Source organism: Anguilla anguilla, chromosome 10 (assembly GCF_013347855.1).
Source record: "Anguilla anguilla isolate fAngAng1 chromosome 10, fAngAng1.pri, whole genome shotgun sequence".
Lineage (NCBI taxonomy): Eukaryota > Metazoa > Chordata > Actinopteri > Anguilliformes > Anguillidae > Anguilla > Anguilla anguilla.
Window position 1 is genome coordinate 29,911,393 of NC_049210.1, and position 23,664 is coordinate 29,935,056.

The 23,664-nt window shown below is 39.9% G+C and overlaps 1 protein-coding gene across 7 annotated transcripts in view; it reads left to right on the forward strand.

The window, feature by feature from the left end:
* sfi1 (SFI1 centrin binding protein) overlaps positions 1–19,943 on the forward strand; it is a 101,798-nt gene extending 81,855 nt beyond the window's left edge. For 6 of the 7 annotated variants that reach the window (XM_035379171.1, XM_035379173.1, XM_035379178.1 and 3 more), the window contains 8 exons: positions 11,370–11,546; positions 11,797–11,963; positions 12,117–12,212; positions 12,654–12,846; positions 12,982–13,084; positions 13,311–13,455; positions 15,201–15,300; positions 19,289–19,943. In XM_035379171.1, coding sequence (XP_035235062.1) covers positions 11,370–11,546; positions 11,797–11,963; positions 12,117–12,212; positions 12,654–12,846; positions 12,982–13,084; positions 13,311–13,455; positions 15,201–15,300; positions 19,289–19,399 — 1,092 coding nt within the window. In that variant the 3' untranslated portion in view covers positions 19,400–19,943. The remainder of the gene's footprint in view (positions 1–11,369; positions 11,547–11,796; positions 11,964–12,116; positions 12,213–12,653; positions 12,847–12,981; positions 13,085–13,310; positions 13,456–15,200; positions 15,301–19,288) is intronic. The other variant, XM_035379177.1, reaches the window with a different exon arrangement.
* The last annotated feature ends 3,721 nt before the right edge of the window (positions 19,944–23,664 follow it).

A 23,664-nucleotide genomic window follows, 5' to 3' on the forward strand; every position in this document is an offset into this window, starting at 1 on the left:
GACAGAAATAAAAATAATTTAAAAATGCATTTCCACTTAATGCCCTTGCGTGTAGATTAACCCAACCACAAAATGTGCACTGAGAATAGGTACTACTTTGTGCAAGAAAAGACTGCCATGCTATCTAAAGGTTATGTTATTTAGGCTTTTATCTGCTGAATAGCATGTCACAAACAAAAGCAAGATTTTGCAGAATAATGCAGCTGTTGTGTTTACCATTGCACCACTGTGTATACATTTTTTATCACCTTTTTACACCAAGGACAGATGAAAAGCTGGAGTTTGCAGCTCTTCCCTGTATGAATAAGCAAAACTCAGAAAATCTCTAAACTGTGAAGTGCAACAAAAAAAAATGCATTTCAATTTAAAACACCACAGTACCATATGAGCTATATGATGGACTGCATTTGAGGCGCCGTTATGGTCAAAAGGGGCGACATAGCTCAGGAGGTAAGACCGATTGTCTGGCAGTCGGAGGGTTGCCGGTTCAAACCCCGCCCTGGGCGTGTCAAAGTGTCCTTGAGCAAGACACCTAACCCCTAACTGCTCTGGCGAATGGGAGGCATCAATTGTAAAGCGCTTTGGATAAAAGCGCTATATAAATGCAGTCCATTTACCATTTACCAAAAGTCAGTCACAAAAACACAATAGGAAATGAAGCATTTTTTGCGTGAGAGATCCAGTTAGCCAGATTGAAATCCCGCGAGAGAGGTCCAGTGGACAGCGTACGTGAATGAAAGTAGCTTGCGAGAGAGATCCAATGAACAGCAGGCATGGTCCAGTGGACAGCAGAGGCGAATGAAACGTAGCAGCCAGTTAGATAGCTTCACAACAGTTAGATGAAAACTCGAGTTAGCTAGCTAGCTAAGACTACATCATACTGCTAGCTGGCTGGCTAGCTAGTTTGTGTCGATTTACCAGGAGAATTACTCGCTAATATAAATGATGATGATCATGTTGACAATTATAATCGTATAATTATCATTTGTAGTCAGGCTGCCACTTCCTGGTTGTTTACCATATCAGGAATGTTACCATGCTCCCAAACCATATTATCTATTCACCTCTAGAGCAATTGGATGTTCTTTCATTTAAAAGTACAGTTGCAATCAAAATTATTCCAACTCTGTAGATATTTTTAAATGTATGCTTTTTGGGAGACTTGAAACTAAAAAAAACAACATGTATGTCCCTTGTGTGTTCTGTTAAAATTCAAAATAAAAATGTATTTAAGATTTCTGAGTAGCATGTAAATGTTGTATTTCAGCCATATCATAAATATTCAACCCCCATTCAATATCACCATTTTTTAAATATTTGCTGGTCTGTAGAGTGACTAGATTTTGTGGAAAGACACTTAAGCCCTTAGGAAATCCATAACAATACAGTTTGCTTCACCTGTGATAAACATATAAATCCCACCGGTGCACTTCTTCACATCAATTTGAAGCTGACTAGCAAACATGCCAAAGACAAAAGAGCTCTCTCAAAAGTTAAGAGAAGAAATTATTTAATTGCATAAAAAAGGCAATGGATACAAAAAGATGTCCAAGATATTGAAAGTTCAAAGAGACAATGACAGCATCATAAGGAAGTTTAAATGTCATGGAATAGCAGTAAACCTACCTGGACGTGGAAGGAACAGTGAAGCTACATCAACTGGTATCAGGCACATCGTAAGAACTGCTGAGAAAACCCCTCATATTACTGCCAATGGCTTACAGGATGACCTTTTAAAAGCTGGAATAAAAGTACAGACGATAAGAAGGATATTGAACAAGCAAGGCCTTCATGGCCGGACACATTACATTACATTACATTACATTCATTTGGCAGACGCTTTTATCCAAAGCGACGTACAAAAAAGTGCATTTCATGATCGTAGACAACTGCTGAACACGGGTTCAGTAAGGTACATTTACTTATTTTGTACAGCTATTTCTAGCCGAGAACAATGAACACTATTCTGGTCTAACATCTGCAAAGCCAACTAGGCAGAAGAATAAGCTACAGTATTAGGACAAATACAAATTACCAAGAAGTGCAGGGATGGGGCAACATGTAACAAGTGACAGGAAAAAGGTTTTTTTTTTTTTTTTTTTTAATTTTTTTTTTTTTATACAGCGTGGTAGTGGTTAGTCTAGGTATAGTCTGAAGAGATGAGTCTTCAGACCACGGCGGAAGATGGATAGTGAGGGGGAGGTTTGGAGAGGGACGGGGAGTTCGTTCCACCACTGGGGAGCTAGGGTGGAGAAGCTCTGTGATCCCTTTGGGCGGGTGGGAGGGGTTACAAGGCGCCCTGCTGCCGCAGAGCGGAGTGGTCGAGCAGGCACATAGAACTGAGTCATGTCCTGCAAGTAGATGGGGGCTGTCCTGTTGGTGGCAGTGTAGGCAAGGGTCAGGGCTTTGAACCTGATCCTGGCAGCGACCGGTAGCCAGTGAAGTGATCGCAGCAGAGGAGTGACGTGGGAGAATTTGGGGAGGTTGTAGATGATTCGGGCAGCGGCATTCTGAATCATCTGTAGTGGCTGTATGGCACAAGCTGGCAGGCTTGCAAGGAGAGTGTTGCAGTAATCAAGGCGAGAGGTCACCGTAGCCTGGACGAGCAGCTGGGTGGGGTGCGTCGTCAGGTATGGTTGAATCCTCCTGATGTTGTACAGGAGGAATCTGCAGGACCGTGATGTTGCCTTGATGTGCTCCTTGAGGTCCAGTTGGTCATCCAGGACCACCCCCAAGCTCTTGGCAGAGTGAGAGGCAGTCACTGTGGTGTCATCAACCGTGATTGAGAGTTCACGAAGCAAGGAGGTCTTGCACGGGAAGAAGAGCAGCTCAGTTTTGTTGAGGTTGAGCTTCAGATGGTGGCTGGCCATCCAGGTGGAGATGTCAGCCAGGCAGGAAGAGATCTTATCATTGACCTGTGTGGCCGAGGGGGGGAAAAAAAAGAAGAGTTGTGTGTCATCTGCATAACAATGATAGGAAAAGCCATGTGAATTAATGACTGAACCAAGAGATCTGGTGTATAAGGAGAACAGCAGAGGACCCAGTACAGATCCCTGCGGCACTCCCGTAACAAGTGGATGAGAAGCAGAGGCAGACCCCTTCCAGGTGACCTGGTAGGTCCTATCTGCAAGATAGGAAGCGAACCAAGACAGGGCAGTCCCCATCCCACAGTTCCCATCCCAGCCAAGGTGGAGAGGAGTATTTTATGGTTGACCGTGTCAAAAGCTGCAGACAGGTCAAGAAGGATCAGAACAGAGGAGAGGCGTGAGGCTCTTGCAGTGGCAAGTGCCTCCGTGACAGCTAGGAGTGCACTCTCTGTTGAGTGCCCGGATCGGAAGCCAGACTGGTGAGGGTCTAGCAGGTTGTTCTGATGGAGAAAAGAGGTTAATTGTTTAAGAACTGCTCGTTCAAGGGTTTTTGGACAGAAAGGGTAGAAGCGATACGGGTCGATAATTCGTTACATCGGAGGGGTCTAAGGTGGGTTTTTTGAGAAGTGGGGTAACACGAGCCATCTTAAAATCAGAGGGAACATGACCAGAGGAGAGAGAGGAATTAACAATGGAGGACAGATAGGGAAGGAGCTCGCTGGAAATGGATTGGAGAACTTTAGATGGGATGGGGTCAAGTGGACAGGTGGTTGCACGATGAGAGGTGATGAGTTGTAATACATCGGAGTCCTCCAGCATTTCAAAGGAGGTCAGTGTGGCTGTGGGTTTGTCCCGGGGGGTTGGGGGGCTCACTGGATGGGCGAAGGAGTTCCGGATTGTAGCCACCTTTCCTTCAAAGGCGGCCAGAAAGTCATCTGCGGAGAGGGAAGAGGGAGGTGGGGGTGGAGGAGGAATGAGGAGGGAAGAGAAGTTGGAGAATAGTTTGCGTGGGACACCTCGCCGCACTCCACTCTTAACCAAAAAGCATATGAAAAATCGACTTGAATATGCAAGACGTCATTTGGATAGGTCTATGGAGTTTTGGGAGAATATTTTATGGAGTGACGAGACAAAACTGGAATTGTTTAGACCCATGGATAAGCGGTATGTCTGGCGCAAGAAAGGTGCAGCCATCCCCACAGTCAAGTATGGTGGTGTGTCTGTCCTTCTGTGGGGGTGTTTTGCTGCTTCTGGTACTGGCAATCTTCAGTGTGTGATTGGCACCATAGATTCCTTGAAATACCATGCCATTCTGGAGAAGAATGTGATGCCCTCAGTGCATAAGCTGAAGCTTGGTGATCATTGGACTTTCCAGCAAGACAATGATCCCAAGCATATATCCAAGTCAAGCCAAGCTTGGTTCAGGGAACGATCTTGGAATGTCCTTGACTGGCCTTCTCAGTCCCCAGATTTAAATCCCATTGAAAATCTTTGGTGGGATTTGAAGAAAGCAGTGGCATCACGAAAACCAAAGAATATCGGTGAACTTGAAGCATTTGCACAGGAAGAATGGGCCAAGATTCCAAAAGAGAGGTGTCAGAGGCTTGTGAGCACTTATAGGAAGTGTTTATTGGAAGTTATAAAAGCTAAAGGATGTTCCACAAAGTACTGATTTTGGGGGTTGAATAATTTGGTCATTGATTTTTTTGGAGAGAATTTCATTTTTTTCCTTATAACAAATAGTAAACTCAGCTGTATGTTTTCAAAATCACTTGAACATGTTCTAATAAACATGTATTTCTGTTTACAAAGGCCTTAGTTGATACATTGTCATGATATTTTATTCACATCACAAAGACATCTTATGGGTTAGAGGAGCTGGATAATTTTGATTGCAACTGTATATTTAATTAACTTGTTAGTGCAATCCCCTAGTGGCCATGACACCGGCATCCTGAGATTGCTCAACTCAGACATTCATTGCTTCTGCAACCAAATTATTAGTTGAAAACCAAAACTCTGTGTTGTAGTTTCATTAGTAGATGACACACGACAACTATGCAGAATACAGAGTTTTGCAGCGCCACCATTGGCGATCGCGCAGGTCGTTCAATAGTGTCTATCTGGGCCTTCATAAAAATACTATTTAAATACTAAACATGTGTAGTCCGTCATAGAAACAAGATGAGCCCAACAATAGCCCTACGATATGCCAATACAGTAGTGAAAACACTGCTCACTGAATAATGAAATAAACAATAAAGACAAATTTTTCTAAAATTAAACCATGTCATTCTACTGTCAATATCTGGGACTAAATATGGAATAAATATACAACCTTACCATTGGTTTTATGCATAGAGATGTCCCTTTTGAAACTGAGTGGGCATTTATTGTCTTGGACAATCAGTTTGTGAAATATACGTGCATTTGTGACACCTGGGTGCCTTCCAAAATAGTTGTTCGTAATACCACACATGTTGTTTACAGTGTTGTCGCCTTACAATCTACAATCGCCATTGTTTTACTGCAATCTGGCTTGATTGACAATGAGTTTATTCAGTAGGTGACAGTATAAGCTTTCTAACAATGTATAACACGTCTAATTTTGATTTTGGAATAGCGTTTTATAGCCCAACATAACAAAAAGTTTTCCCTGATCATCTCCGCCTTACGTATTCACTCTGTGGGAGCAGTAAAAGACGCTGCACCCGGCAAAATTTTCGTAATTTCTTGGTAAATATTATTATTATTGAGGACTTCTGAGCATAGCTAAGCCATATGTTTGCTGATAGACCTAGCTGACTAGTTTTCTGGAGTAAGTCAGAAGAGGAGAACGACAGCTTGATTCTCTGTCTCTATCTACTGAACACAGATAACATTTCATTTCACTATGTAAGTATTACTGCTCAAAATATTTTGGTTATATACTTTATTTTTGAAATTGAGTGTCTTTATATAGGTTATTGGTATTTTATAATGTGAATATGTCATATGTAATAAAAGCATTCATTGGTAGCTTAGTAGTGTTCGTATTTCATGCCCCGGATATGACATGAAAGTAGGAACGTTGCCATAACGTGGACGGTTGAATACTGTTTTGTTGTCGTCCCAGCCCCATTCAAGAAAACATTACATACTGTAGAGTACAAAAAACATACAAGAAGTAATGATTACACATATAGGTACTATACCACATTCTGTGAAAATGCTTTTGCATTATGATGTCAATGTTTCATCTTCAACCTTTATAAGGGGCACTTTTATATGCTTTACAATGGACAAAAAGCATTTTATTCATTTTGGAGAGATTTTGGATATGTTTCTGGATCCCTGGCTATTTTAGACCACTGTACTGAAGGACAGCTTGTAATTCCCACTTGAAAATGATGCAACAGTGAGTTTCTTGACTCAAAACAGTTGATTTGTGGTGAAATACTTGAATATGTTGTGATTTACAGCAATGCATAATTTAGACATTTTGGGTAGATTTGGAGACGCTGGGCACACTGCTTAGCTTTTGCTTCATTGATCTTTAGTAGTTCTACATATCCACCCTTAGATTTTATGAACTTGTGGTCAAGAGCTTTTTGATCCAGGACATGTATACTAACCTGCTGTATATATGCAATCTTTCTGTATTTCATTGCGATCTAAAAAAGAACAAATTTATTTTAGATTTTTTGCCTGGACAGTTGTATTTGTGACACTTTATTTCTTCCAAATGTATGAATATAAACTAATCTAAGTTAGTATTGTAAATGGTACAAATGTCTTGCTTCATTTAAAGTTACAATCTCGAAGATTTCTGTTTCGTTCTCTTTGGCGGTACCAATGGTGAAAAGCAGTAATTGCAGGTGTGTTTTTGGACCTCACTTCCCAGAGATCCAACCGGATCCAACCAGTGTCGCCTGTGTGACGTCAGTCAGTTGGCACCTGGGCCACGCCAACTATTGGGATGGCAGAGTTGCTTAACCTCTTAAGGCACAAGCCAAATCTTGCCAATCCTTGCCCATTTAGGGGGTACCCTATTTAAAGCTTTATAACTCCAGATGTGAACACCACAAAGACTTGAAAAATGGCTTAAAGCAAGACATTTGTACAATTTACAATACTAACGCAGATTAGTTTATATTCATAATTTTTGAAGAAATAAAGTGCCACAAATGCAATTGTTTTGACAAAAAAACAAAAAAAAAATTGCACTTTTTAAGTTTGCAATGAAATACTGAGAGATTGCATATATACAGGAGGTTAAACTATACATGTGCTAGGTCAAAAACTTCTTGACCACAAGTTCATAAAATCTGAGGGTGGATATGTAGAACTACTATAGATGTATGAAGCAAAAACTAAGCAGTGTACCCAGCATCTCCAAATCTATCCAAAATGTCTAAATTATGCATTGCTGTAAATCATAACATATCCACGTATTTCACTACAAATCAACTGTTTTGACTCAAGAAAATCACTGTTGCATAATTTTCAAATGGGAATTACAAGCTTTCAGTCAGTACAGTGGTCTAAAATAGCTAGGTGTCCAGAAACATATCCAAAATCTCTCCAAAATTGAATAAAATGCTTTCTGTCCATTATAAAGCATATAAATGAGCCCCTTATGAGGGTTTAAGATGAAACATTGCTATCAGATTAAAAAAATAATGCAAAAATATTGTCACACAATGTGGTACAGTACCTAAATGTGTAATAATTAACTTGTGTGTATTTCTATACTCTGTACTCTCGTATGTTTTCTTGTATGGGGATGAGACAACATGAAAACAATTTTCACCCGTCCACCACGTTTTGGCAATGTTCCAGCTCTGACGTCATCACTGTTGCATGCTTCACAAAAACTATTACACTTCCATCTAACGCTTACATTACAGTGTGAAATATTTACATTATATAACACCACTAACCTATTTAAAGATACTCAATTTCAAAAATAACGTATATAACCGAAATATTTTGAGCGGTAATACTTACATAGCAATGATGAAATCTCCTCTATGTTCAGTAGATGGAGACAGAGACAGTATCAATGATATTGTTCTATTCGCTTCTGTTTTGCTCCAGAAAACGATGTCAGCTAGGTTTATCAGCAAACATATGGCTTAGCTATGTTCAGAAGTCCTCAATAATAATAGTATTTTGCAAGAAATTACGAAATATCCTTGAACACGTTTCGTTAGGTGCATCGTATTTGTCTGCTAACAGAGTGAATGCGTAAGTGAATGCGATGCTAAGAATATTTTCTGTTACGCTGACCTATAAAACGCTATTCCAAAAGCAGAATTAGACATGTTATACATCGTTAGAAAGCTTATACTCTCGCCTACTGAATAAATGAATTTTCAATCAAGTCAGACTGTACTAAAAAGGGCGACGATGCCGTAAACCACAGGTGTGGTGTTAAGCACAGCTATTTTGGAAGATACCCAGGCGTCACAGATGCGCGTATAATATTATTTCCCAAACGGATTGTCTAAGACAATATATGACCACGCAGTCTCAAAAGGGACATCTCTACACGTAAAACCAACAGTAAGCTTTTATATTTATTCAATATTTAGTCCCAGATATTGACTGTAGAATTACATGGTATCATTTTTAAAAACTTTTTCTCGTTTATTTCGTTATTCAGTGAGCAGCGTTTTCACTGCATATCTTAGGGCTATTGTCGGGTTTATCTTGTTGCTATGACGGAATACGATTTTTTAGTGGTGAAAGAATATTTTTATGAATGCCAAGATAGACAATATTGTCCATTATGTCAAGGGTGGGGGGTGTTTTTTAGATGAGACTGCAGGGAGGGGGTGCATGTTAAATGAACGACCAGAGCGACAATGGTGGGGCAGGTATGCCATCCCGCCAAGTTATGCCTTGGCGGGGGCATGCCCCGTACCTATACAGCACCGAGAGTTTGGCACTTTTCAGGGTTCCCCACAGAAATAACCACAACAGCCACAGACACTCAGCCCTTAAAAACATTAAATTCTGTACATTCTGACCGTATTTCAACAGACAGATTTCATAAACAACTTCACATGTCCACACAATAAAGCCCCAAACTAAGGGGATTTTGCGTTTTCTCCTTCTTTTCTCTTTCTTTTTCTTCTTCTTCTCATTCTTCTTCTTCTCATTCTTCTTTTTCCTGCCGCCTATCCCACTAACAACATGTCTCCCCATTGGACATTTTACTGACATCAGCCAAATCCTCATCCTCACGATCCAATCAAAAACTTGCATACACACACAAAATACCCATACCTTTTTATTCTGAAACATTTCCAGTTTAAACAGCTAATCTGCCTGTGGAGTAGTGGGTAAGGTTACAGTCTTGGGAACATGGGGTCGTAGGTTCAAGCCCAGCTAGGGACACGTTCCTTTAACCTGCTTTTACCCTCACTAATAATTGTCTACTACTTTTGTGCCAAGTGACTTAAAAGAATTGAGGAAATATTGGGTAGCATTGCTTTGAAATACATCTTATGTAATTTCGGTGAGGCAAGATAGCCTATTGTTTGTAGTACCGTAACTTGGCGTCATTTTGATATCAATACTTTTGAGTAACTTGGCATTTTTGTACGTTGAAAACGTGTTTTTTTATGAGATAACACTTACTATTTACTGAATAAAAAATGGTTGTTATAAAAGTTATGTACACACTCATTCATTGTCTAACATTAGGCTAACTTAAGCTGCCTTTACACTGCTGACCTGGGTTAAAATGCTGTAGCAGACCTGGGGAAGAATTAGTGATGATCAATTTCCACAGACGTTTTTATCCACTTTTTGCCCGGTATGAACATCTTTACACTGCAGAAAAGAATTTGCGGGATTCGCTGCGGCTCGTACAATTATGTATCTCGTGCACACTAAACAGTCTTTCTCGTGAATGATTGTTGTGTGATATTTTTGAAACAACTGCCTTGCAAAATGTTGCCGCTGGTGTTTCTGGTTTTGCTAGCAAACTGTTCGAGAATAAAGCAGAGCTGGGTGTTAAATTAGCAATCAGAACAAGAATAATAAGACAAAAACAAAGGAGATTTCTTCAAAAAAGGGCAAGGCTGAAGGACCATATGAGGAAGCGTAATAAAATAATAATGCTAATCCATACTGCTGTATTCTTTTATTTAGTTTTCTCCGGTTTGATATCTTTACACTGAAATCAGACCTGGCTGTGCTCCACCTATACCCCTGGTTAATGCTCTGTGTAAAGACGGCTTTATTCCGATCATTATAATATATTGATGAACTTGTAAAGGCTTGATGGCAATGTAAATAACGGTAAGGCCAATTCAGATCAATGATTCTCAACGAGACAAAACAGTTTTAGAATGTTGCAGAGAAAATTGCAGCGGTGTGAACTGGTTAGTTGCAGAGCGTCTGAAGCCATTGCCTGGGGTCTCAAAAGACCCACCTTGTCAAATCGCCAAGTGCAGTTAGAACGTTTACAATCAGACGTCTTGGAATTTTGCAAGTTGCATCCAGTCTCGTAGCGAATCATTGATCTGAACTGACCTTTAGTAAGCTACACTGCAACGTTGCAACAAGGTAGCATTGCATTCGAGAGACGTTTTGCAAGGTCGGTACCAGTTGGTAGCATTAGCTAGCGTTTTTTCGAATTGGTGTTGTTTTACATTAAATTGTGTTAATTACATTAGCTAGCTAGCTAACGCAACGTTACCTGATATGAGAGATGGATACTGTGCGCAACGTTGTCTATTGTTGCCTTTCTTGACGTGGTCCGGTAGCTAGCGTTAGCTGTGCAAATAGCTAGGCTATGTAATTTAGTAACGTGACATTGTCATCAAATGTAATACAAAATCTACATCAACAAATAATATGACCTCATGTTACACAAAAACTTTTTAGGTTTCCATATTTTAATGAAAATCTTTGAGATTATTACTTTAAGTCATTTTTCAAGTCTCTGTGGTGTTCACATCTGGAGTTATAAAGCTTTAAATAGGGTACCCCCTAAATGGGCAAGGATTGGCCAGATTTGGCATGTGCGCTAAGGGGTTAATGAGATTGTCAATGTGCATTTTAAACATAAGCTTCTCATCCAGGCAAATTCCTAAGTAGGGGGCCTGGTGTCACTAACATATGTGATCGCTCAGTCGTCACTAAGATCATTAAAAAAAACTGACAACCAAGAATTTATCAGGATTGTTCATAAGGATCTAGTCCAACAGTGTTAATTTATTTGGATATTTAGAATTAGGGCCAGTTGGTAAATTAGTGAGCTGTGATAGACTCAGCTCACAGAAGACACCAACCTGAGGTAGGGGGTGAGCCAATCCCAGTTTAAATTTCCCTCAGATAACTCAAACTCCCTAAATTCAGCCAATATACTAGAAAGAAAACCGATTCCTTGAGGGCGGAGGGAGCTTTGTAAGAACCTATAATTGTAATGTCAGAGTTATTGGACAGAGCAATCCTTACTGCCAGGAATAAATAGTGTTAATGCTCATGGTTGATTTTCCATTCCAGGTAATGGAGGCTTGGAGGTGTTGGATGGCAGAGCGACACCGGAAGCAAGACCGGCTGGTACATTCAGCTCAGTTTCACCAAGATCAGTTACTGAGGGAAGGTGTGATGCGTATCCTTTCCCACACTGCAGACATGCGCAGCTTCCGTATCAACCTGGCACTGCAGAGCCAAGAACAGGTTAGAAGGGCCAATGTTTGCGTACCTTATGCCTTTACAGGACAGCAGGTTTAGCATGTTGTATGTCAGCTTGTTTACCCAGGTCTATATTTGTGTGAGTGTGCAAAACTTACACCTTGCAGGTACCTTACTTTACCAACACCAGAGTGCAGCACAAAGCAGTTGATACACTGAGATGGGTGCTTGGTGCACTGTGCTCTATGCAGTTTGTGCGTGCATTAAGCGGGTGATACAATTGTGTTTACTGCAGAGTGCCCGGCAACTGCAGAATGTGGTGTGGCGTTGTGCTATGCTGTGGAAGCAGCGAGTCCTGGGTGAGCCAGGTGGGTGCAGGGGCAAGACTTGCAAGAGTGTATCCTTCTGTCTGCCACCGCCCATCTCTACACCAGGGAGCACCAGCAAAAATTACACAGTGGGGTGAGTCATTGAACATACCTCTGGCCAACTGTAAGTCAGGACTAGACACAAGTATTCAGACACAGAATTAATCTGTTTGTATAACATTGCATGGAGCTTGTTAAGTGTAATTGGTTATTTCATAGATTACCTAAAACTTCTAATTTGCCCCAGATTATCTGTGTGCACGTCCAGGCTGCAGCCACGACGGTCTGACCACCTTTTGAACTCCCTGGACAAAGCATCGCCTCGTAAATCTACGCATAACCGGTACACTGTGCCTCACACACACAAAACATACACTGTCTCTGGTATCCAGGAGACACATATAATTTTTTTATGCAGAAAGAAGGTGTTCATCAATCACTCACAGCGTTATTGAAAACATTACGCCCTTGAATTATATAAAGCTACATAAAGCCCCAGGTACCTTAAATTTCAGTTTGAGGACTTTCTCTGCCATTTGTACAATGTAGGTGTGGCACAAAATAAAATTGATAATGATCATTCATTTTAAATTTGTGAAATAAGTAGCTTTTGTTGCTAAATATTTATTTGGCATTTGTTTCTTATGCAAGTTGGTAATAATTAACCTCCCTGTAGTATTTGAGTATGAAATTAAATATGAAAAATTTGAGTCTTATGATACGCATTGGAAAGATGGCTAGTTTACTTTATTACACAATTTTGGTTCATCTCTTTTTATTTCAGTACCCAGGTTTTGTCGTCCCCACCTAGCCCTGCAAATCCCATTCAAACAATGGGCTGGCCTACCCCTCTGGCCCCAGAATTATTCTGCTCACCTGCTATTGCACAAGAACCACTGACTGGCCACAAGGACCACTCTACAAACCAGGAAGTGCTGTTACCTCCCTCCTCCTTCATGACATCTGGAGTTTCTAGGGTAAAAATAGTTTAAGGATTGCACTTTTAGCTGCTGTGTCTCTTTCATTTCAAGTTCAGTGCATTCTCTATGGATCTTTCTCCTGCCCTTTCCTACTCTTCTGTTTATTCTGTTTTCCTCTTAATGTTGTTTTAGCAACACAGCACCTCAACATTAATGGCCCAGCCTGGGCCAAGCCACTCAGACATGTTGCTGTCCACTAAGAAGTTCACTATGTGCCAGGCAGCTGCTCCCACAGGTACTGTTTAAATAAAAATGGTCATTGTGCTTCTAGAATTCTTGTTATTTGTGTACCAAGCACCACTTGTGCGTTGGCATCCTGTTTTAATTGCATTTCTACTATTTTGCCTGTAACAATTTTTTTTTAATTAGAAAATCTTACTGCCAAATTCACCCAATATTGTAATGATTTGGTGCTGCAATAGTTGTTTTGTGGAGTGTTTAATATAGGAATATTGTTGTAGGTTGTGTTTCTGAGAAAGGTAAACAGACTGAGTGCGAGCTGGTAGACCAACAGCCCTACTGTCACGCCAGCACTGCTGTTGCCAAAGAGCTACTCGGCATCCAATGGAAAATGCATAATTTTCAGCGTGAGAAAAGGCAGCTGCGGTAAGGATCTCCACCCTAGTCCATTGTTTAAAACTGAGCATGCAGTTCACACTGAATCCCATCCTAAGGCTGTATCCTTTATGAACTTCTTTATCTTTAGCGTCACTGAAGCAACTGTGAGAGACCGCTATAGATCCATTATAGGCACATAGGCAAAACCTTGTGAGAGGAACCCATGTTTGTTACCATTGTCTACCATTGTTCTGAATAGGGATCCATCATAGATAATTGCCATTTTATTATTTTAGTAAATAACGATGACAGCAAAATCATTTTGGTTAAATAAACCAAACTGGACTCAAGTGCTGTCCTTATATGCAGTTAAAGTGTGTACAAATGATCCAATTCAGTGGCCTGAGGTATGATTCCCTGACATATTCTATCTTGTTGAATCCCCTGGTAGGGAACTGATAAATTATATTATGATCCATAACCAAGCAGACTAACTAGACTAGTTTGCTGAACATATTCGATCAATTTCACTTGGAGCATTTGATTTCAGAAGCAGTGTTAACAATGTCATTTTGTGGGCTCGTGCCATTAGCTTTTTCTATCCATGAGTTTCTTGGCTATTAAATGAAAGTGCATATCTGGATTTTTACATTTGTTTGCCATGCAATAAGCCACGCAGTATTTAAATTTAAGCGTCACATTTAACATAAAGAAAAATGGCACTAAAGCTGGCTTGCTAGCTTGTTCTGTTCTTTACAAAACATTTAAATATGAATTATTCCTGTTTTACAAACATTGTTCATGCAAACTCATAGAAAGAACAAAGAAGTTGCTCCTGTGTTGTTTGTTGCAGAGGTGCAAGTGAGAAATTTTTTTTAAACATGAAAAATTAATGTCACATTTAACAGAAGGAAAAAATTTCACAATGTTTCAAAAAAGCTTGAAAGCTCCAATATGGCTGTTTGTAATTTGCTAGTTGAGTATAACTATACTAAACAAGACCAGGTCAAAACCTAGTATATGGCTGGACCGGCCGACCAATGGTGTAACTTCATAACTCGGCCGACCAATGGTGTAACTTCATCACTCAGTGACTCAGTCACAGACATTCGCGTTTGTAGGGCTGGCCCCACAGTTGCGGTCCAGCCAAAAAACTAGAAGCTTTGCTGGGTGCCATTATGAAGATCATAATTTTTCTACTGTGCTGTATGGTTTTGTTGGCTTGTTATTTCAGTGATAGAGCCCACTCGGCTACGGGCTTCAAATTTGGGTAGAGCTTGTTGGGCTGGCTTGGGTCAGGCAGCAAAGACGATGGGCATTGGCAGGCTTGGTCGTTATTTCTAGCCGGTTCCAGACCTCTAATGTCCACACTTAGGCAGTAGGCTACTTTACATTTTAATGCAGTTTCAAACACCAGTTACAAAAATCTTCTCATCCCTGACTACAATCACAAGCCACAAAATTAGGATGTCTTATTGTTATTGAAGTTCAGCTTTTTCCATTAAAAAAAGAATCTTATAGGATGAAGAGTAGTAGTTGTAATAATAATAGTTTTTTATCAGTCTGTAGTACTAATTGGCCTCATTTCATACAGTAATTTATATGCTTTGACACACAGCTGAAATCCAGTAGCGTGGACCACTTTCCTATCATGCTTTGTCTTTGTCTGTCTTTGTTACTTTATTTTTACCTTTCCTGTTAATGTTATCCATTTGCACATCTAAAACACTTCTGACATGCATGTTTATTTGGTGTGGATGAACCACCATAATTACTGTTATCTGTGTTCCTAGGGCCTGGCGTAGACTTGCAGACGTGTTGAGAAGCTGGTTACAGACCAGCACGAGTGAGGATGAGACTGAGTGCCACTCAACTCGCCTGGAGCTAGAGGAGGTGAGGTGCTGAATGCACACTCATAAACTCTTCACACACCTCACACAGAGACTACAGTTTCATCATTATAAGAGCCATTTATGAATCAGTATGTTCACCTAAAGATGGAGAAATACCTTTGGCATGTATTTCTGTTGTTCACAGCTTTTATTAAAGGGTATATTTATACATTTGGTTTCAAGATATAGAAATTACAGCACTTTTTATATGTAGCCTGACCATTTCACGGCACCATAATGTTTGGGACATATTAATGTTATGTAATGAAAGTAGTCAGGTTTAGCACATTGTTGCATATCCTTTGCATGCATTAACTGCTTGAAGTCTGTGACCCATAGATATTGCCAGGTGCTGAGCATCTTCTCTGATGATGCGCTGCCAGGCCTGTACTGCCATTCAGCTCCTGCTTGTTTCGGGGCTGGTTGCCTTAAGTTTTGTCTTCAGCAGTAAAAACATGTGTTTAGTTGGATGACTTGGCTGACTGACTTGGCCAAAATTTTCCATATTTTAGCTTTGAAAAACTCCTTTGTTGCGTTAGCATTATATTTGGTGTCATTGGGCCTCATTCACGAAACATGTGTAAGATCACATTTGATGGTAAATGGCGTGTAAAAACGTTTCCAAGAACATTTCATCATTCGTTTTTTTTTAAATCTGTATTTGTTCATGGCTGTTTCCTTATGCATATCACATGAAAAGGATTGCGCATAAAATTTACAAACAGCCAGGGTTAATCATCTCATTCACCTGGGATATGCACAAAAACAAAGACCTGCACGTGTCATGAATCTCATATAGTTTTTTTCGTTGGAACATTTTTATGAACAAAAGTAAAAATAATTTAAGAAAGGTTTAGTGAATGAGGCCGATTGTTTTGCTTTAAGACTAAGTGCCACCCAGTGCATTTGGAGGCATTTGCTTGAACTTGAGCGGATGTTTCTGTACACTTCAGACATCATTCTGCTGCTGCTGTCAGCAATTACATCATCAATGAAAACAAGTGAGCATGTAACTCTGACAGCCATACATGGTCGAAGCATAACACCCCTATCACCATGTTTCACAGATGGGGGGGGGGGCGGGTTAGGGTTAGGGTTGCGTAGGGTTGCAGTTGCTGATTAGATATTTGCATTAATGAGCAGTTGAACAGGTGTACCTAATAAAGTGGCCAGTGAGTGTATAATGAATAGACCATGACGTGCTGTCCCGTTATTGAAAAATAATGTACGACGGGGGTGGTGATGCGCCTGAGGCGAAGCCGAGGGTCGCTTAACCAGCCCCAAAGTACATTATTTTCCAATAACGGGACAGCCTGGAGGGGTTTATTCCACTTATACAACGGGTTACCAAAAATGACTATATGGTTACTTTATATTTATTGATTTTTATCGACTTAATCAGCTGAAATGAAGTATTCTTTCGCGGCCGTTTGGGCATATTAGTTTACCGTTGTCAAGCAAAACTCTGATTGATAGTTCTGTTTGCACCGTTGTTAAGCAAAAACCTCTGGTTGTTAAAACGATTCCATCGAGAAAAATAGTTCCTTCTCGTTTTATACCATACAATTAGCGCCAATTTTGGTCATTTTTTTACATTACATTATTTAAGAAAATTGCATGAAACCATAACTCAATCAAATTTATCTCCCTAGCCGTCTTGCTTTTTAAAATGTTGCGGTCTCGCAGTGACATTGCGTTTTTCCAAGACACTCTGAAACCGGGTTTGAATAAGTTAACTTTATGATTCGCCGTCGGCTCGCCATCACCGGTCATCTAGCCAATATTAAAATTCTGGGTTTTAGGTCAGAATGGCCTCACAGCATGCTTGTTATCCCGGCTAGCTAACTATTGAATTGTATTCATAACAGCGGTTACTACAAACGCAATCCTTTACAAACATACGGATGAAAATGCGTCCCGTAGCCATGACTTAAATACGGAACGCCTATTCTAGCTACTGTCAAAATAAGGGACGATTCCGTATTTTGCTGGATTGTTGGCATTCCTAAATGAAGCCAGTAACTAGAACCGTGATTCAGCGTTGCCATCAATTGCGAAATTGGACATTGAAAAGCAGAAGGTAACAAAGGGTGTAACTTTATAATTAATTAATAACTGCCTGAAGTGAGCTATTGCTTTTATAAAATGGTCACAAAGTATGGTAATATGGAAGTAATAGACAGACTCCAATTTAAATAGTTTTAAAACGTTTTTTTTCCTTCAGACGCAGAGTGATACTGAATTGGGCAAAGGAATTAGACGTCATAACCGTGGTATATGGTTAATATACCACGGCTATGAACCAATCAGATTGCTTGATTTGAGCTACCCGTTTTATATAAATATTTATAAAACGGGTAGCTCAAATCAAGGAATCTGATTGGTCTAGGGAGATTAATTTGATTGAGTTATGGTTTCATGCAGTTTTCTTAAATAATGTAATGTAAAAAAATGACCAAAATTGGTGCTAATTGTATGGTATAAAACAAGAAGGAACTATTTTTCTCGATGGAATCGTTTTCATAGAATTAACAACCAGAGGTTTTTGCTTAACAACGGTGTAAACAGAACGACCAACCAGAGTTTTTGAATAACAATGGTCCAAATAGAACTACCAACCACAGTTTTGCTTGACAACGGTAAAATAATTGTACTTCGAACAATTCAGTATTCAGTATTTAAAAACTATTTAAATTGGAGTGTGTCTATTACTTTCATATTGCCATACTTGGTGACCGTTTTATAACAGCAATAGCTCACTTCAGGCCGTGATATATGGTTATTATATCACAGCTAAGGGGCGTTGTTTGGCCCGACGCGAAGCATATACCACGGCCTGTCGTGAGCTATTGCTTAAACATACATACACACACACACTGGCCACTTTATTAGGTATACCTGTTCAACCGCAAACTGCCCCTGTTAATGCAAATATCGAATCAGCCAATCACGTGGCAGCAACTCAGTGCATTTAGGCATGTAGACATGGTCAAGATGATCTGCTAATCAGTTAACCCAGTTATTCTGTTTTATTAATAATGATTTAATACATTTTGTGTTTTTTCCCATTTGCATGTTGTAAGGTACAATGGATAAATAAAGCTGGGAAAACATTCGTTTTTTTCTTTTCTATTGATTACATTGGTTTTGAAATAAAATGATTAATCTGAGGTTTAAGTGCAGACTGTCCACTTTAATTTGAGGGTATTTACATCCATATTGGGTGATCCCTGTAGGAAATACTGCCCTTTTTATACTTACTTCCTACATTAGGGGTGCAGAAGTAATTGGAGAAATTAGTATATTCTTTAATTAAAGTTGTCATATACTACTGGGTTGCAAAGCATTCAATGACTGCCTGATGTCTGCAACCCGTAGACATAAGACGCTGGGTATCTTCCCTGGCCGTCCTCTACCAGGCCTGTACTGTAGCCATCTTTAGTTCCTGTTTGTTTCTTGGGGAATTTTGCCTTCAGTCTTTTCAAGTTCAATTGAAGATAGGACGAGTGATTGACTTGTCCAGTCAAGAGCATTCTACTTTTTGGCCCTAAAAAATTCCTTGGTTGCTTTAGCAGTATGTTTGTGGTCATGTTCCTGCTGTAAGTTTCAGTGCCATCCAGTGACTTTTGACAGTGGAATTTACATCTTGATTTCCCTTTTTTAGACTATTGCACTTCACATTACTTTAAGCAGACACTATCCTACATCTTCACACCTTGCCAAAACAAACATCTAATACTAAATACCTTTTTCTTGAATAGAGAAGGCAGGATCATAAGCAGTGTAGAGGCTGTAGATGGGGGGGGAGGGCCATGGCTTGATTATTTGGGATAGCCTATTCTACCTTGAAAACCAAAATAAAATCAGATCAAATGAACTGTATTTGTGTTGTGCATTTTATAAGGACTGCCACAATATGTTTGCAGTGGAGCTACAGTGATCATATGACCTCTGATGCTTAATTTTATTTATGCTCTTGTCCCTTCTAGCTGGAGGCCCGGATGAGTAGGTTGGCCACCTGGCTGGAGGAGGAGAAGCCAGTGATGCAATGCTATGCTGCCAGGATTCACAGCATTTCTAGCTGCCTTTTGGAGAACTAGCTTTGAAAAGATGCAGCCTGGAGTAAGTTATTTTCTCCTGTGCTGCCAGTGTGCATGTTGGAAGGCAAAATTACAGTTGTCAAGATGAGCATGAGCTAGAGTAATACATCTCCCAGCATAATGTTCTGGTCTATTTTTTGTAATTTTACAAGATTGAGGGATTTGCAGTGTTTGTGGCACAGAAATTTAGTTTATACTGGTTTATATAAAGTCATTCATATGTACAGTGTTTTTTGTAATATTTCACTGGGGCCAAATAAAATATTCAAAAAACCTGTAGCTGTGAGAGTGGTGAAAATGTGGTTCTTGTCTCCAAGTGTCAGTCAGAAATACTAATTGTATTGTAAGAAATGCAACAAAGTCCAATAGTTTTTCAATGAGTTGAGAAATGGTAGCTCCAAATAGCAACCAAATGGCATTCATATGGAGATTGAATGCAATGATAGAACCTGCTCAATGTACAATTGAACTATACATGTTATTTGATTTTTACTTTAATAGTAGTTCTGTTACATAAATAAAATAAATGCTGCGGCAAAAACAATGCTGAAGTAACCCCCAACCTTCTTCCTGTGTGAGCCTGTTGGAGAAAACCACCCATATCCACCAGCCATCCTCAGACCCAGGCATCACCGCAAAATGTTTTCTGTCGCAAGAATTTAATGAAAAGAAGCCTAAAATGGTGTGTACTACAGTAATAACAAATTACAAGTTACATTAAACCTGAAGTTATTAAACCGTAAATGTGCCCTCTTTGTCCATCTTAATTATGAATCTATCCCATTTCCGTTAAAAATAAAACTTAACTGGCAAGAGGCAAGAGAAAGGCAAGCAGCTAAACGGGACTCGTGAATCATGTAGCTTCGGGTTTCTCAACATGGGCGACAACGCTCTTGAGGGGGCATTCTGAGATTGCAAGGGGTCGCTGGAAGCACGATGGATGAAGGGGGGGGGGGGCATTAGAGCTATTATAGGGGCATCTGCCCCATATTAATGCTCAAAACCTGGTTGCCAAGCTGTCACAGCTACCAATGTCTGAGGGAAAAAATCACAAAAATTTGAATTTCCACCCATACCGATGGCTGTGCTCTGTACCATTAGACCTCCACATACCGTAGAGTACAGAAAAAAATTGGTTTTATTTAAGTACAGGACTGCATGATTAAATATTAAGGTGTGTGTACCAAAGTGCGTTATAATGCTTTTGTATTGTCTTTTGTTCCTATTATAACATTTCTAATGGGGCTCTGGTGAAAACTAGACATATTTAAATGCACATGCATATAATGCACAATTTAGGCATTTTGGATCGATTTGGAAACACTAAGGGCCATCAGGGTACACTGTACATTTTGCTTCATAGGTCTTTAGTAGTTCTGCATATCACCCTTATGATCCAGGAAATGTATAATTAACCTGTTTTACAGTTAAACTATACATGTGATTCTCAGTATTTTATTGCAAACCAAGGGAGAACACATTCTTTTTTCCATTTTCAAATAGAATTATTTGTATTTGTGGCACTTCATTTTTACCTAAATTATAAAAATAAACTAAACTAATATTCCTATTGTAAATGGTGTAGAGCAGTTGTAAGTTGTTTCTCTGCAGTCCTTTCTCTGAGGGCTCAAAATGCTTTATTTCTGCATAAGCTCCCAAATGAGCCTGTGTCTGTTACTTTCAACAGTCCAACACTATCTTCCACTTCCCTTCAGGATCACTAGACCCCTCAATAACCCTGGATCGCTGTACCAATGGACTACCGAGTGTTCGCACAGTTTTGGAAGTGCGTGTCTATGTCTTGAAGTACAGACAGATTTGTGTTGGGAGTCCGGTGTCACCGATCAAGCTGGCCTGGTCCAAGCTGCATTTGCCGGCTTTGATTTTAGCGTGTGCTGCCTCAGCTGGGTCTCAGGGATCACTTTCTTCTCCCTCTTTCCTCTCTTTCCTCTCCACACTCTGATTTGTAGGTAACACCATAATTCAAAGTTTAACCTATCATTGGCTATTTATGTGTGCATCCGTAAAAAGCCAGCAGTAGTAAGACAGCTTCTGGACTGTAAATCTAATTGTATGGTTAAAGACCTTTGTGTTCTGAGTCGAGTGTAAATGATTGTTGTCTGTCACCTACTAATCATAGGCTACGTGCATATAATTGTATTAGTTCATAGTGAGTTTCTGTGTAGCGGTACCCAGCAACCTTGTTGCGATAGCGTACCACTTCTGAACCATAATACTAATAATTTAGTACGTCTGACTCTTCACTTCATGCTACATTACATGTACAGAGTTGTATTGTGCTATACTCGGCCAGTACCCTATCCCATATCCCAACCAAACTGCTTAATTTTCAGAATTATTTGTCATTAAAGCTTATATTTTTGTTTATCTGGGATTGTGTTTCCTCTCTCATACTGATGGAATGATCCACCAACAAAGTCAAATAGAGACATCTGAATTCATAAGTGCTAAGGGTCAGTTCCCTCTAAATAATTTTAAGTGTTGAGGTTGATAAAAGGTGATCTCCAATTATTCTCGGTTCAGTATTGAGAGTGCTGTGCCACTAACAGGGTAATTGGGGGTGACCCCTAAACAGTGATCCTTGACCACTGAAATGTACTTAAATTTGAAATAATACAATAAATTTATTTAAATATAATAGCTCAACCAAGTACTGTCAACCTTATGACAATGGTACAAGTATCTTGCTTCATTTAAGCCATTTCACAAGTCTCAAAGTCTTAAATAGAATGCTACAAAAATAGTCAATTGGCCACATCCGCACAAAGGGGTTACTGTAATGTAGAGAGTAAAGCAATGTGGGCAAGATGTAAAGTGGCAAATAATAGTGCCGTGGTTGACAAATCCAGCTTAAAGTTCTCAAAGATTTCCGTTTCGTTCTCTTTGGCGGTACCAATGGCGAGAAGCGGTAATTGCAGGTGTGTTTTTGGACCTCACTTCCCATAGATCCAACCGGATCCAACCAGTGTTGCCTGTGTGACGTCAGTCAGTTCTCTGGTTGGCACCTGGTACCATGCCAACTACAACACTACACTAAACACTAAAAAATGGTTGTTATAAAAGTAATGTTATGTACATACTCGTTCATTGTCTAACATTAGGCTAACTTAAGCTGTCTTTACACTGCCGAGCCGGGTTAAAATGCTGTAGCAGACCTGGGGTAGAATTAGTGATGATCAATTTCCACAAACGTTCTTATTCCACCTTTTGCCCGGTATGAACACCTTTACACTGCAGAGAAGAATTCCCTGTGGCTCGTGCAATTATGTATCTCGTGCACGATAAACAGTCTTTTTCGTGAATGATTGTTGTGTGATATTTTTGAAACAACTGGCTTGCAAAATGTTACCCCTGGTGTTTCTGGTTTTGCTAGATAAACTGTTCGAGAATAAAGCTGAGCTGGGTGTTAAATTAGCAATCAGAACACGAAGAATAAAACAAAAATAAAGGACATTTCATCAAAAAAAGGTATCAAGGCTGAAGGAACATATGAGGAAGCGTAATAAAATAGCAACGCTAATCCATACTGCCGTATTCCTTTATTTAGTTTTCTCTGGCTTGACAACTTTACACAGAAATCAGACCCGGCTCTATTCCGATCATTATAATATATTGCTGAACTTGATGGCAGTGTAAATAACGGTTACGTTAAGGCCAGTTCAGATCAATGATACGCAACGAGACGAAACGGTTTTAGAATGTTGCAGCGGTGTGAACTGGTTGGTAGCAGAGCCGTTGCCTGCCCTGGGGTCTCAAAAGACCCACCTTGTCAAATCGCCAAGTGCAGTTTTAGACCGTTTACAATCAGACATCTTGGAATTTTGCAAGTTGCATCCAGTCTCGTTGCGAATCATTGATCTGAACTGGCCTTTAGTTAGCTACATTGCAACGTTGCAAGGAGGTAGCATTGCATTCGAGAGACAGTTTGCGAGGTCGGTACCGGTCGGTAGCGTTACCTAGCGTTTTTTCTAATTGTTAGCCGACATTAGGTTGTGTTAATTACATTAGCTATCTAGCTAACGCAACGTTACCTGATATGAGAGATGGATACTGTGCGCAACGTTGTCTAAACTATTGTTGCCTTTCTTGACATGGTCCGGTAGCTAGCGTTAGCTGTGCAAATAGCTATGTAATTTAGTAACATTACATTGTCATCAAATGTAATATGAAATTTACATCAACAAATAATATGACCTGTCATGTTACACAAAAACATTTCAGGGTTCCATAACCCCCCCTTTCTC